Raw genomic sequence first — 15,414 nt, forward strand, 5'->3', positions numbered from 1 at the left:
TCTTGGGCCAGCATTTAATGTGCCTGTGTCTTGTTCTGAGCAGCAGCTGTGTTCCCCCCTCATGCGCCAGCTTACAGTGATTTTTCTAAACAGAGATTGTTTGTGCATTCTATTGGCAATAATGCAGAGAAGCTGACATAAAATAGGTGTCAAGACCTTGTCAGTGTGGGTTGAGAGACTGACCTGGATAAATGAGAAGCCACTTTTGTAAATACAGGAAGATTCCGATTGAACACAAGAGGAAAATTTTTCCCTGTGAGGACAGTCTAGGAACTGTAGGAACAGTCTCCCAAAGTGGTGGATTTCCCCCACTTTGAAAGTCTCAGCTTGACGGGGTGCAGAGACATCTCACATAAACAATAATATTAGAGGGGTTGGACTAGATGATCACTGAGGTGCCTTCCAACCCTCACATTTTACAATTTTATGATTCTATGAAAGTAACTGATCTTTGCTGACTGCCTTTTCAACTGGGAATTTGCTGGTCATGTTGGTGATGCCCTTCCCATGAATTCTCCAGCACCTGTGGACTGGTCCTCTGGTGAGGAAGGCTGGCTAAGGAGAGAAATTCTGTAGCAGGCTTGGTCTCACAAAATGTACCCTCTGCATCTGTTTCTGGCAGCCTGGCTTGGCTGTTAGCTGCGTGCACATGTTTTTATGGGTCAGAGACTGGGTAGTGTAGACCAAAGTATATTAGATGTCAGCTAACCTCAGAGGAATGATATAACTGTGTTGTACCGTGCTCTGGTGTCAGTGATATTGTGCAGGCCCATAGAACTAGGTAGGCAGAGCCAAAAATTGGAGATTAGATGAAATGAGGGAGAAGAGTATGTGTCTTGGTTGATGTTAATGCAGAAGATTCAAGCTTTGTATGGTAGGGTGGGAAAAAATTGTCTATTAGGTCAGCTGGGCATGGGCTTTGACTACAAAGGGGGATTTGGGCAATAAAAGCCAGGTGATCAAAAGAGAAAACTATATTTCATAAAGACTACAGGGTTTTCTGCTTTGAAAGTGGATAAGCAGCTGTGTCTGTGCTGCCCTGAAAATCTGTCTGTATGCTGCTGACAGTTGCAGAAGGATGAAAGTTTTGTTTTCTTCTATAAGCTTGCCATGGCCTAGTGTTTTTGTTTTCATGACTATCCTTTGCTAACAACATAATCCAGCTGTTATGCCTGGTTCCCTTCTGTGTAAGGCCCTGTGTAGCAGGAGGATTGCCCATGAGGGTGCACCTCTTATGCCCCCAAAAGGGATTTGTCAGGACTGAGATCCTTTTAGCAATGCATTAGTAGCTTGCAGTTACAAACCCCGTCGGTACCACTGTGATTTTACATCATCGTTTATTTTAAAAGTTGATGCATTTTATACCACAAGGCTCCATTTGCTTTTGTGAGTGCTGCTGCTGTGTGTCACCTTGGAGTTTTTGGGAGCTGGCTGGGAAGTTCAGGGCTGTGTGTATGGGAGCCAGGAGGATTAGTGGTAGATGAGCTGGAGTGAGGAGAACAGAGGGTGGATAGTGGGAAAGGGAAAGCTCTGGGCTGTGAGGAGAGGTAAAGAGGGAGGAGACTGGGCAGAGCAAGGCTCTTGTTGTAGGGAAGAAAGGTTTATTGTTGTGGGAGGCTTGTTTGTAGCAGGTCACTTGTTGGGTATTGGGGTGCAGAGGAGGGATGAATGCAGTGGCAGAAGGAGTTGGTGCTCTGTGTTGATGATGTGTGACAGAGACTGCTGAGATGGAGGTATTCTCCTTAGCTGAGATCTATGTGGCTGCTAAACTGCATTTCTGAAGGGGTCCAATTTTGTATTTTATGCCAGGTCTGTGTGGTGAAACATTTGGGTGAGTTTCCTGGCAGAAAGCACTGATGATCACACACAGCGAGCTCCATGTCACTGTGGCATTGGGAGCTGGGGCACAGGTTCCCCAGTTCACAAAGAGTGAAGGCTTTATTTTCAGTAAGGGGCTTCACTGGCCTAGCTCCTTCTGACCTCTTTGAAAGAGATGCTCACTTTTATATTGAGTAGGCTCTGTCAAGCACCAGTGGTATGGGTGACAGGCAGAAAATTGACAAGCTACTTGTCTCCAGCCTCCCACAGAGTTGCTGGGGTTTTTTTGTCCTCACCACTGAGACATTTTCCCTTGTGCTACCCTAGGGCTAACCCTCTGTCATCTTGAACACCAGTTGTGCTTCAAAACAAAATAATCTAGTTTTCAGCCATTTATTTGAATTCTGGTCTTTTAAGAGAAACAGCCACTGTCTAAAACAATGACTTTCATACATGATGTCAAGAGGTTGGATGGAGATGTGAGCCCCTGTGAGTTTGAAAAGCTGGTAAAGAACATGGCTGCTTTCTCTTCCATCAAACTGAGTGACCTGCAGGCTTGAGACTGTGAGCATGAGAGCAATCTCTTGGTGATGGTGCAGAACAACTTGTATGTGCTGGAGGGAGTTTTAAATGAAGGCTAATTATTGAGTAACTTGTACTAAATAAAGAGTGTTTGAGTATTCTTTTTCACACTGGCAAAACCACAGACCTGTTCTCTAATGACTAATGTATCATTCTTTAGCATTTGGGTTTTTTCTTTCTCAGGCTTTCAGTAAGCTGCTTAAAATAAAAGACCGTAGACTGGCTTCAGATCAGAGTTGAAGCTAAATAGCTATTTGGACTAACTCTTTTGCATAAACCAAAAAGCATTTCATGTTCCAAAACAGTGTTTCGAAATAGCCAATGCAAAGTAGTATTCAACAAATACATCTGGGAGAGAATATTGAAGTATGGTTTTGTTTCAGTTTTCCAATTTGTCCACACAGTTACAGGCCATGGAGCTGAACATGGCCAGAGTAAAGGGCCTGCCTGTTTACAGCTTCAGCTCTCAATGACCTACAAGTCCAGGAGCAAGTTTAAGTCAAGTGGAATTGTAAATTTACCTCCTGGTTTTCTTATCATGAAGAACATGTTCTGCTGTGCAGCCAGTTGTACTTAAGAGACATCATCAGAAGAGCTACTTGTACAGCAGGCTACTGCTAAATGTTGTTTTCCACAGGGATTTAGTAACTCAGCTCCTAATGCTCTGCAGACTTTTTTGCTGGCTTAGATTTGTTGATCCCTGACCCAGGTACCTGTGCCAACAGAAACTTTCAAGTGCTGATGCAGTTACGGTGAGAAAACTCTTCTTCTCCTGTGTTCACATTGCCCCTGGGATCTGGTTTTGCTGGAGTTTCGAAAGCAGTTACTCATTGGTGTGGTTCTGCCTGTGCTAGGAATGGGTCTCCAGTCTGTGTTCCTGGGTTTGTTAGTTGGTTCTTGCATGGGCAGGCCTGCTCCTGCAACAGGGCAGCCGTGGAGCTGAAGCCTTTACAAGGGCTGGGCTTTCTTCTTATTGCCTGAAGTTACTGGGAAACCTGGCTCCCTCTCCTTGGCTCTTCTGTGAAAATCAGTGCTGCTCTTCCTTACAGCATCCTCAGCACGGGTCTGCAGTACTTGCTGCAGGCTCTTACTGAAGTCTTGCGTTTTATTTCACTTTTAAAAATCTCATCTGAAACACTTTTTACGGAAAACTTTGGCTTATATTTATGTGTGATCCCTTTACAAGCATAGATCAAACTGACTGGAAGAAACAAAAAGTTGTGGAAATTTGGAGAATTCAGCAGAGGATATTTTAGGGACTAAGGTTCAGGCTTTTTCCTGTGTCCTTTGTTGGAAGCTTAGGTTGAGCCTTGTTTAGAGATCATCAGATGGATTTCCTGTGCTTGGTGGGTACTGTACTTTTGGTTAGGAAGTGGCTAAAATAAAATACTCTTTGGTCAGACTTATTCTGAATTTATAAGATGTGTTAATAGATTTGAAACGGGGTGACTGGGGTGGTGAGGAGATGTAATGTGGCAATTTTTTTATTTAGACTTTCTGAGAGACCGTATTAACAACGAATTTACACCAGGATGCTGTTCATCCACTAATTGTGGCTCTGTGGTGCTTTGGGATGTGCAGTCCTGCATAGAAGTTAACACTTTAATGCCCTGACTCTTCACAAAGGCCATATGCAGGGATGGGGTGGTGTAAGCTGCCTGAAAGCAGCAAACTGAATTTCTCTCCTGTGGAAAACACCAGCAGCCACTTCAGAAGGAAGTGCATCACAGACCTTGTTTGGAAGGAAATTACTATGTTGATTGTGATGATTTTGATTTCCCTCCCCAGTTAAAAGCTGAAGGACCTCTGACACATTACTCTTATTTTTCCATGGCTGCTCTGGGCTGAAATAACCCTCTGTGTGATAGGGGGAAGGAAGTAAGAAGAGTTTGCTACTATCTCAGGACATTGTGAGGGAAACTTAGTGTGCTTTATTTCCTTTTGAGACTTGTGTTTAAATTACTTGTCTGTCTCCCCTGCCACAGGGAGAGAGGGAAGAGTTGTTTCTCTTGCCTTTACAAATAAATGTGGAGTTTTGAGTGTGAAGACATTTGATGCAGCTGGTGTTAAGGAGGTGTAGTCAGCTTCTTGCTGGAGAAAAGCAGTTTTACTTATTTCCTGGATTTTTATCTGGGATTTTTAGCCACTTTTCAAATGACCACCGTTTCTTCTCACTAAAACCTCTTCCGTGATTCATAATGCACCATCTTTCCCCTGTTTCATCCCCAGACTCCTATGTATATCGTGGCATGTACAGTTTTATTCGTTATTTTGTTCTGTCAGTCATGTCTGGTCAAAGACATTTGTTTCCCTTAGGTATAAAGGGGGTAATTCCAGTTTATTTTTAAAAATCATTGAAGTGTAAATGAAAACTGTCTTCACAGTGCCGGATGTTCAATTAACTAGATGTGAAGCTTCCACTTGAAGGGTGGTGTTTCAGTGCAAAACAGTTCACAAATACTACTTTAAATAGAAATTTATGTAATATACAATGTATAAAAGTTTGGGTAAAGATTTTACTTTTGGGCTAAACAGGGTATTTGTGCGTCAACCTTAAAATAGCTCTAGAGCAATGAAGTGCTGATACGTTTAAGGGGCAGCAAATAAACACAAAAGCTTCAGAAATAAAAAATTTCTGATGAAGGAAAACAATATGAAATGCATGTTTGAAAGCCTGAATGTTAAAATTGCTAGTCATTCAGTGATAAGTATAAAAAGAGAGGACGTCTCTATCTTGTATTAAAAAAAAAACAACAAAAAAACCCAAACTCAAACAGTCAAAACACAGTCATTTGTGTTTTGTCATTGTGTCATGGTGATTTGTTTATGGATATACTTTGTTGGCTGTAGAGTCACTTATTTTGAATGTGTAAGACTTGTTCCCAGTACTAAAGTGCAACACTCTAGAGGGCTGAACTCTGATGACTTCCGTCACCACGGTACTACTGAAGCCTGCAGTATGAATGCCATTATTTCTGCTTTACTGGCTGCTCAAGGGTCAATAGGCAAGGGCTTGCTGATGCATTAGGGACCCTGAAGGGCTGTGATAAGCAGAGGTGGCTCCAGCCTGTGAGATGGGATGTGAACATTTTACTTGAGGACTGTTCAGGGTGGGATTTGGATCCTGTGAGTGCCATTTTGAAGCTTTCAGGGGAGATGAAGGCAGTCTGTAAAAGCAGAGTCTCAAAGAATTTTTTTCTTGATACAGACTAAAAGATCCCAGCTCATTTTTTATATGGCTTCTAAGCAGTGCTTGCTTCACTGAGGGTGTTGTATGTTGTTTTGGAGGAGTCTTGGGTCTCACAGAGAGAACCATGTATTTCACCAGAAGTCTCGGTTCTCTCCTTCTTCCACGCAAGCACTTGAAACTGTTTTCTTCAAGCTCAAAGTCTGTGTTATTTTGCTGAAAAGAAGCAGCAGTTTCCAAAGGACATAGCAGGGCCTTTATCTTTGTTTTATGTGCATTGCACATTTCCCTGGTTACCTCCATGTCTGTGTGCTGGGGACTTGCTGCACTAGTTGTGTCCCAACAATAGGAAAGTAAAGAACATCCGAAGAATTAACAGCCACCTTCTCAGAAAAGTTGCTTATACTTTACAGTAATGGCATACTTCCAAAACATTTCCTCAGTGTGTTTAATGGTGCATCAGATTAAAATCTACCCTGACTAAACACAGGGAGTGCCATTCTCAATGTGTTTTTTATCAGCTCCAAGTTTGCTATTGTGTATTCTTTTGTTTTGTTTCTCAGTGATTAGACCTACACCATAAGCTATTTATCTCTTGTCAAGGTACTTACCTGTAAGCCATCAGCTGTGCATTTTTTTGACTGTGACCACCATGAGACAGTTCTTTCCAAGTTACCTGTTGGGTGGGAACTGCCATCTTAGCAATACTTACTCCAGTGAGGAAGTATTTTCCCTTCCAAGTAAAAGACTGAGAAACAGTAATGCTGGCGTGGTGTTTTTAAAGTCCCAGGATTAGCGTGGTAGATGATCTAAAGGTTGACTGTGAGGGTTCCTTTGTCTCTGATCACATCTTCTCTTTTTTTTTTTTCAGGCACAGCTGGAAGCTCAGAGGGCAACTCAGGATTTTCAGAGGGCCACTGAAGTGCTGCGTGCTGCAAAAGAGACCATTTCACTTGCTGAGCAGAGGCTACTGGAAGATGACAAACGCCAGTTTGACTCCGCCTGGCAGGAGATGCTCAACCATGCTACACAGAGGGTAACACAAACTTGACCCATCTATATCTGTCTTTTTGATATATTGTGTGTGTATAAGGCTTAGTTTCTGAAAGACCAAATGTTTGCACTGATCCAGATAGATGGAGTGTAGGAAATGAAGCTACAGAAAATTGTGAAGCATAAGGTTAAAATGATCTGGGCCTTGGGCTGCTGCTGAGACAGCTATAGTTCTCTGTCTGGCTGTGCTAGGAGCTAGTAGAGTAGGTTTCTGAAGAAAAAAAGAAAACAAAACAACACATCTGTATAATAGGGATAAACAATGTCTTGAGGCATATCTGCATTTGGAGTTCTGCCAGAATAATTGCACAAGGATGGCTATTCCTGAATACATGTGTGATGGAAACTCTTACTCTGGAAAAGAAGGGACATGTTCCAATTTCACTATAAGCTGTTCTCAGTATGGAGTAAGTATGGAGTTGAACAAGGCATTTCTATGTTCAAACATGTTTTTGAAGAGAATTGCTCAAAAAATTGTGTTGCATTTTAAGCTTGCACAGTGCTCATCCTCAATTAACTTTCAAATTTAGGCAAGGTCTTACCTCCTTTATAAAATCATTTTAAATCTACAGAAGAAATGCACCATCTAACAGCAAAGACAGTATTCATTTTAGCAACTGTCAAGTAGAATTTTCCTGTCATTTACCATGTCTCTCTCTTTTTTCCTGTAAAAAAAGAAAGAAGGGGAAAAAAAAAAAAAAAAAAAAAAGAAAAAAGGAAGGTTTTGGAAGGTTTTTCTTAACATAAAAGAACCAAAATTGGAAGTTAAAAACCTTTGTTCTGTCAGAGTTCCCTTAATGTGCCAGTGAATCTGAATTTGCTCTCCCAGATATGATAGCTTGCCATACAATGTTCCTATTGTCTTGCAGTCCTCAATGCAGTAGCTCTGTTCTGTTGCAAAAGCTTCTCAGTTCCAAGAAAGCCTCTATTTCAGCATGACTTGTAAAAGCCAGCTGCCTGATGAAGAAACAGGGAACAAAAGGGATGTTGATTGTGTGTTCGGGAGAGATAGAAATGGTGTGTATATGTTAAAAAGCAGAAGACAAACTCCAGGGCATTGTTTGTGCTACTGTGTCTGTTACTATCAGGTAAAATGAGGAAAATCTGGAAACCTCTCTGTTTCTTTTGAAGGAAGCCCCACCTTAGCGGTGCCTGTGTGCCAGGACACCAGAAGCTGTCATTTTCCCTAGCTGTTATCCATGTTCAATATGAGCAAAGCCCAGGAGTGCATGCACAATTTTTGATTCTCAGACTAGGTAGGTGAGAAAACTGGAAGCATCTGAGGAGTTGCTTAAAGCTCCTTACTGCTGAATTTGTGAGATCTGGTGGAGAGTGACAGCAACCATGTATCAGCCAAATGACAATCTGTGGTGGAGTGGGTGAGGCAAGCAAAGATAATAACTTTGAGTGTTCAAATGCATTCCTCTTTTCCTTGGGTATTTCAAGGAAATCCCTGTGTCTTTCTACAGTCCTTACACTTTCCCTGAAAGTCATACAGGAATAGACCTGGGATGGGAAAATCCAGTGAGCAGATTGACTCCACCAAGCATTGTCAGTAGCTTACTGGTGGTGTTGATATGGATCATGCTGGGTGCCTGCCTTCAAAAATGCAGCTAATCCCTGTAAATAGCTGCGTTGACCACAATGAAGCACAGGGCTGTAATGCAATCCTGCAAGTCTGGCAGCTCCTTTACCTGCTTCGTCTCTTAATTTGATGTGTATTTTGGGTGTTTTGTTTTGGTTGTTTTTCCCTATATGGCTGTTTCTCTGCAGAGCTGAGATAAGTGTAATGATGCTTAGGCTGCGATTTAGTTCATCAGTTTCAGGTGTCTGGAACATTGCTTTGTTCATCCCAGTCACTTGCCTAAACTTCCCCTTTAGTCAAGGGAGGTCTAATCAAGGAGTTGTTGGTGTCTGGAGAACAGTTCATGTGACCAGAGAGAGGGCAAGTTCATGGTGGGAGGAATTATCTGATGGTTATAAAGGAAATGTAGTCACCTAGCTTGCAAGTATAGACAGGTTTGATGAGCCCTTAGGCTGCCTGGAGGAGAAAAGTACCACTCACTCTTAGCCACTGGCTTACCAGGTTTTTGGTAAGAACAGTTTGCTTGTAAAATTTGGAGAAAATGTTTTTAGGAAGTGAAAGTGTGTATCTGCTAGTGCCTTGAATTATAATACTGCAGTTTTGGTTGCAGAGAACAGGGCTGTAAAAGGGCCAAAGGGTGGAGCATTTTGGAGGGGTAAAGGAAAGATGTGGACTTTTATTCTCCTGTTGAAAAGCATTCACAAATGACTGATGTGCTACCTCAAGTTTGAAATAAACTGGAGCAGAAAGGAAGATCCTTCATGAATTTCAAGAGAAATTGCTAATTTCTAATTGCCAGTGCAGTCTGCAGTCTTAAAAAGGTTCTGCTTTTGCACTCTTTCCTGAGGATATGCTCAGTTCATAAATTCTGGCAGGGAGAAGAAATGTTTTGGCTCTTGATCATGAGACATTTTAAAAAAGGAAGGGATGAGGGGAGAGTGAAGAGGGAGGAGGCATGCTCCCTCTTGGTTTAATTTGGCTTGTGAGGCTCCCTTTGATATTACAGCATGAAGTACCATCTGTCAGTGTAAAATGTGTGGGTGCTTTTGTGTTGTAGAGAGAGAGAGAGATACTTCCTGCAGATAGAAAAACTTGGAGAAGAAAGGGGAGAAAGAAAAGTCCGTGAAAGAAACAACAAAAATATCTACACGCTTTCCTGCCCTAATTGCTCTGTCACTTCATTCTGGAAATGCAGAGGTTAAATGCAATCCCATGTTGATTCTGTCCTCCTGGTTTATTGATCTTGCATTCTCTCTTACCTCTTATTTCTAATTCTTCCTCTAGAAGAGCCATAATTTTAAATGTTTTTGAGGAAGAAACAATTGTCAAGAGTACTTATCTGGCTTAGGTGGTCAGCCTTGCTTAATTTCATTGGTATATTTTTCTTTTACATCTTGTTACTGAGATTTTGCTTGGACTTTGACTTCAGTTCATGCAGATATCTTTTGGTGGAACAAAGTTACTTGTGCAGACTTACTTATTAAAAATACATATTCTACACCTGAGTTGGAAATAGAAAGTAGGGAAGAACGGATTGATACCTGTCTTGGTTTTTTGTTTGTTTGTTTTGTTTTTCAGTAGTTGTATCTTGTAGCCTGTGCTGCCTGGAAGAATGAGTTCTGCCTGGAAAAGGTGATCTAGTAATTAAGGGCAGATGTGGGATACAGAAATGTCCAGTGAACATGTGGGCATTTTAGAAGCTCACCCACTCTGGATGTTTTTTGTGTAGAGATTACATCCCCTGCTTGCCCCAGGGGTATAGGTGGCATGTACAATGTAAAGGGGAGGGAGTTGTCTTGAGCAGACTTAATTTGAAGAGGTATCATCCTGAATTTTATCTTTGCCTTTTTCTAGAGGTTGCTGTTGCATCTCTGATGGCCTAGGACCATCAGCAAGGCAAAGTTTATTGCTGGGAGCACAGCTGACTTGTATTAGGCAGAACAGCTTATTTGGCAAATGTGACCAAAAGCCTGTTTGAGTCCATACAAGACTACTTTTTCCTTGACCATGTTACTAGCTCTAATTAAAAGTGCTACTTTTCCACACAAGACTTGTCTGACATCTACTAAGGCCTTTTTAAAAGGTGTGGGGTGTTTTTTCCTAGCTGGTCTTCCATTGAACCTCCCAGATGCAGAGGTTTCTGTCTACCTGTCCTGATGGACAGACAGCTTCTCTCTTTAAAGGCCATTTGGCTTTCTTGGAGGAGTGGATAATCTTTTTACAGCCTCTTCTGAATGAAACACTTAAATGCATCTTGGCAGCTCATGGACCTCCTCAGAGATATTTCATAATCTTTCCAGTGTTGTTCTCAGCCTAGGACATGTACCTTGAGCCACTGTCCTTGGGAAAGGGGACAGGATGTCTTTGCCCTCTCTGCAAACTTATGTGGGGATTGTGAGCATGATGAGAGAATTCCCATAGGAAAACAAGGGAGTGAGGAGAGATGGTTTTCCTTACATCACTGATTTCTCAAAAGGATGAATTATAGAACCTTTTTTTTTTTTTCTTCTGGAAAGGGTAGCTAATGTGGGTATATGTATTGCTGGCAGCAAATTCCATATTTTGTCAGATACTTTGGGGTGTTTACTGTGTCATTCTCAAATCCCAATTTTGCAAGGCTCAGCATTTCTATGATGTTTGTTTTGAAAGTTGTATAAAGTCAACACCTAACCTGTTTTACAAACCTGGTGCTGGTAGTACTTACCATGTGGTTGATCCCAGATATCAAAGTCAACACTAATTTTGCTCCAAGAATGGATGTGAGGGATTGACATTTAATTGAGTGTTGGTGAATTGCAGGCACTCCATTATTTTGTAGCTTCCAGCATTTTTAAATTGCCGTTTTCTTGCCACACTACAAAGAAGGCAAACCAGCTTCTGTGCAGTCTTTGGAGACTGCATTTTCATTTGTGACACTGCCATGCTAAAACCAGCCTTGTCTGCCATACTTCACTAGGGAGAGTCATTGCATCAACCTTTCTTTCAACAGTTGCTCAAGATAAGGAGCTGCAGCTTGTTTTTAGAAAGCAGGAGAGAGAGCTTGCTCTGAGTTGGATAGAATTTGGATAGAAATTTTCTTTCGACCTTTCTTCAAAAGTGGATGCCTTATTTGTATATAAAACAGTTGAGTGTTGGAGTTGAACATATTATTTAATGCCTGATCAGAAGAACCTTTGAAAATCTTTCGTTCTCACAGTTCTGTAGCAACTTCATTGTTTGATAATAAGTGATACATGCAGATGGGCAAAATGTGGCCTCCAGTTGTAGCTGGAAGAGCTTCCAGGTGATGGTGACCCAGTTCAGCTTTGGTGTGTAGCAGTTTCATGCTTTCCTTTAGGCATCAGAAAGGACAAACGTGCCAGTTTTCCTGAGTGGAGTAGGACTCCAAGTGAAAATTGACTGTGTACTTTTCTCTGTCAGTTTAGTCTGAGTACTGTGACATTTTCAAGAAATGACAGCTTTGTTGGTGAGGTTATTTAAAATCAAGATATTCTCCATCTGAATCTGGGGGCTCAGATGCATGTTCTGGTAGTGGGAGCCAGTTGGAGCAAATTTCCCTGAAGCCCTGGAGTAGCTGGTTTCACAGCTGAGATATTTGGAAATCACTACTGGGGAAAATCAAGTCCTGCCATTTTTTTGTATGGATACCTTCATAGCTACAGAAGAGTGAGAAAACTGCACACTTTCTCTTCATTGCCAGACCAATAGAGTGTTGTCACCACTTCTCTTACTTTAAATAAATCAGTTACCTCCCTGTCTGAATCTTTGACTGCTAATGCATTAAAAAAACACCACAACCAACCAGATTTTCTGACTTACACCTCTGACATCTCCAATTTGCAAAATGAATGTTCCCTGGACAGAGTTACAAGCAAAATGTGAGTATGGGATGTCAGCAGAGCAGTTAATGGAGGAACATTTACTATCCCTGTTGCTTTTGTAGAGTCCTAAGAGCTACGGAAAGTCAAGGCATTGAGTGTTTGTTTATAAAGCTTTGAAGAAATAATCTCTTGAAGAATTTGCCCTCTTGTGTGCAGGGCAGGAGCCTGGCTAGTTGGGGAAGGCCTGGGATGGCCATGGAGGGCAACTGATGTGCTGGGCCTGGGTCTACTACAGATAAAGCATCTGCCTGCCTGGGTAGCAGGCTGGTCAAGGGCATAGCTCTGTGTGCTTGGGGCATCAGCTCAGGGCCCCAACCTCAGTGCATTTTCAGTATTGAGACAGTGACTTGAGGCTGATCAGCTGTTTTAAGAGCATCATTGGACACTTGTTTTCTGGTGGCTGGTGGTTCAGGCTGAGCTGCATTTCAGTCCTCCCACTGCTGTGGTTGGTTTTAGCCCTTTCCAGAGTGGTGGGACTGCAGCTGGGGTCTGAGCAGCTTGTTCCATGCTGGGGAAGGCAGGCTCACCTGAGAGAAGCAGGAGGGAACAGGGAAAAAAGAGGTGTTTAATGTAACTGAATGACTTCTGTTAGTGCTGCTCTGCTCCTGAATATTGTCTAACTGGGGTAGAATGTAGCTGATCCCAAAACATGAAGCTTTTCTGAACTTCTCATGAGAGAAGTTGTGTGTGAAATTGCAGCACTTCTGTCATAATTAACACAAGTGTTTGCAAATCTGACACCTACTCCAGGACTTTCAAACAGGTTCATTGAAAAGTAATTCTTTCTATACCGTCACTTTCCTGACATAAGCTGATTGGAGAGTTTATGAAGTTGCTGTTAATTAAAATGGTAAGAAATGGGACGTTGTGTCTTGCCACTCAACCTGTATTTTCCCTCTTGAAGGTCATGGAGGCGGAACACACCAAAACGAGAAGTGAGTTGGTTCACAAGGAGACTGCAGCCAAATACAATGCTGCCATGGGAAGGATGAAACAGCTGGAGAAGAAGCTGAAAAGAGCCATCAATAAATCAAAGTAGGTTTTATATTTGGAGATGAGTTTTCGTGGTGAAGTCAGTTTGTAGGAGAGACCAAGTCTGTGGGTTTTTTCAAACTTGACAAAGTGTGTTGCCCTTTGTAGCTCTCCTCTTGGGCTCCTGTCTGCTCGTGGCAGCCTCGCAGCACAAATGGTACTGGAATATTTGTCTTTGCATTCATTGTCCTTCTAGGTGTCTTTTAAAGCACCTGCTTTGACAGACTGACAAGCTAAATGGATGGAATAAGAAACATTCTCCTAGCATATTCCTAGTCTTGTTTTAGTGCAATGGACTCTTTGGTGTTTTGTGACTAGAGAAACAGGCTCATGGGATTCACACAGGTGCTGCCTACAGAGCTGCAGATCTCTGTGCAGGGATGCTTTGCAGCTTTGGATTGTTTGCAGTTTAGCTGTTACTTTTAGTTAGGAGAGCAACAAAGCAAGTGATGGAAGCCTGAAAGGTGTGAGGCTGCATCAGGGTAGGATGCTGTACATCAGACTTGTTTACTTCCTAATGCTGCCATAGCAAAGCTGTGCAAGAGCTGCTCTTGGGGAAGGAAACACACTTCAGAGAGCATAGCTAAGCAGCAAGTGTCACTCATAAGCACATCGGTATTTGATACGCAGTTTTTCTCTGCTGCAGAGAAACATAACTGCTTTTCGCTCAGGACCTGTTTAAAAGTTTGGCCCTGTTTGCAGCCAATTCTTAATCCTCTTTATGCTTCACAGTCGCTTTCTTTTTATTTTCCAGACTGTAGCTTGTCTAAGCAATCTGCTTGCTGTATTTAGCTTTTAATCCCTCCATCTAAAAATGACTTTTTGGTGAAATTGGTCAACTAAAAATCTATTTTGATTGGTGTTTGCTCAATTCAAGAAGGGATTAGCACTTCTCAAGGAAGATTCAAGCATGTTTGCTGAAACAGTATAGCAGCGTGGCTTCATAGAATGAGCTGCATGCTGTTTGTCTAGCACTGCACGGGGACTGTGATAAACATCATCAGATCACTAAATGGCAGATTCCTCCAGATAAGAGCAATATCTGAGTAGTGGTTTGGGTGCTAGGAGTTTCCTTCCTCACAATTAGATTTAAAATAAAGACCCTGGTTAGTAGTTAGTGGGGTCCTACATACCCATTCAGGACAGAGATGGTGCTGTTATGTGCCCCAGCTGCCTCTTGTGTGACTTCTGGTCTAAGCCTTCATTTCTTTGCTTGAAACCACCCTCCTGTGGGGCTTGTCTTGCATCACTCTCCTCAGGACAAGCTGGTTTTCACTTGTGTGTGAAAGGATCCCAGCATCTGCCTTTTTTGCCTCACAGCAGGGCTAACTGCAGCATAAGCCCACCTGGGTGGGGTGTTTTGGAGATCCTTTAAACAGAAACAGACTGTACAGAAATGTCGATTCTAACCTTGTACTATTAAAGTGGAAGATGCCTGATGGCACAAACAGGCTTAGTGTGGATGTATTTTTAAGTCATACATCATAGGGATGTTAGAAAGGTCAGTTGTCTCTCAGCACTGCAATTTTCCCATAAAGAAAAATTGAAACAGAGCTCAAAACATCAGTGTTGTCAAGTGGCTACATAAAACTGGGAAATGAGGCTGCTGAATTTGTGGCTGCGTGTTGTTATAGGGTGTAACTGGCTGCTAGCTGCTTCTCAGGAAGGACTTAACTCCAGCAAACTGCCCTGCCTTCTCCCTGAGCAGTGCAGGAGGCTTGACTATAACACTTTTCAGACCCAGTCCATCCTTTCTGTATATAAACTCATGGGTAGACGTGCTGAATGGGTTACTCTTCCATGCCAAAAAATGATGCTCTTTATTTTAGTCTGGATTAAGATGCTTCAAGGGTTACTATTTGAAAGCAAGACTAGGACAGCCTGGAGGAAAGTCATTTAGATGATTTGCTGTGTAAAGTTGATGAGGGATGATTATTGGATTGTTTTGGTTTGGTTTTGCTTTTTTGTTTCTGGCTGCTTACTTGCTTCTAAGCAATGAAAGTACATATGGCTGCATTTTCTTAGCAGTCGCCAGATCTTCTGGCTCAGTGCCTCTGATCTGCAGATTAATGAAATTGCCTGTGTTAGCTGATTTTTGGAAGTCATTTTGTGTTCTGGTAACTTGGGCAAAGTGCCTTTCACTCTGCCTGTCGTCTTCTTAAAAAGCACTTTGTTTGAACATGCAGTGCCATGGACTTAGATGAGGTAGGACACTGGTTGCATCAGCGAAGGATTCACCAGCCCTGCTGTGTCATGGAGCAGTTTCAATAGTTACA

The 15,414-nt window shown here is 42.2% G+C and overlaps 1 protein-coding gene across 1 annotated transcript in view; it reads left to right on the forward strand.

Moving 5' to 3' along the window:
- The window catches only part of SH3BP5 (SH3 domain binding protein 5), a 51,853-nt gene that overhangs the window by 26,485 nt on the left and 9,954 nt on the right, over positions 1-15,414 (forward strand). The window contains exons 4-5 of the mRNA XM_071735791.1: positions 6,459-6,623; positions 13,011-13,141. Coding sequence (XP_071591892.1) covers positions 6,459-6,623; positions 13,011-13,141 — 296 coding nt within the window. The remainder of the gene's footprint in view (positions 1-6,458; positions 6,624-13,010; positions 13,142-15,414) is intronic.

The sequence above is a fragment of the Heliangelus exortis genome, chromosome 2, assembly GCF_036169615.1.
Source record: "Heliangelus exortis chromosome 2, bHelExo1.hap1, whole genome shotgun sequence".
NCBI classification, from domain to species: domain Eukaryota; kingdom Metazoa; phylum Chordata; class Aves; order Apodiformes; family Trochilidae; genus Heliangelus; species Heliangelus exortis.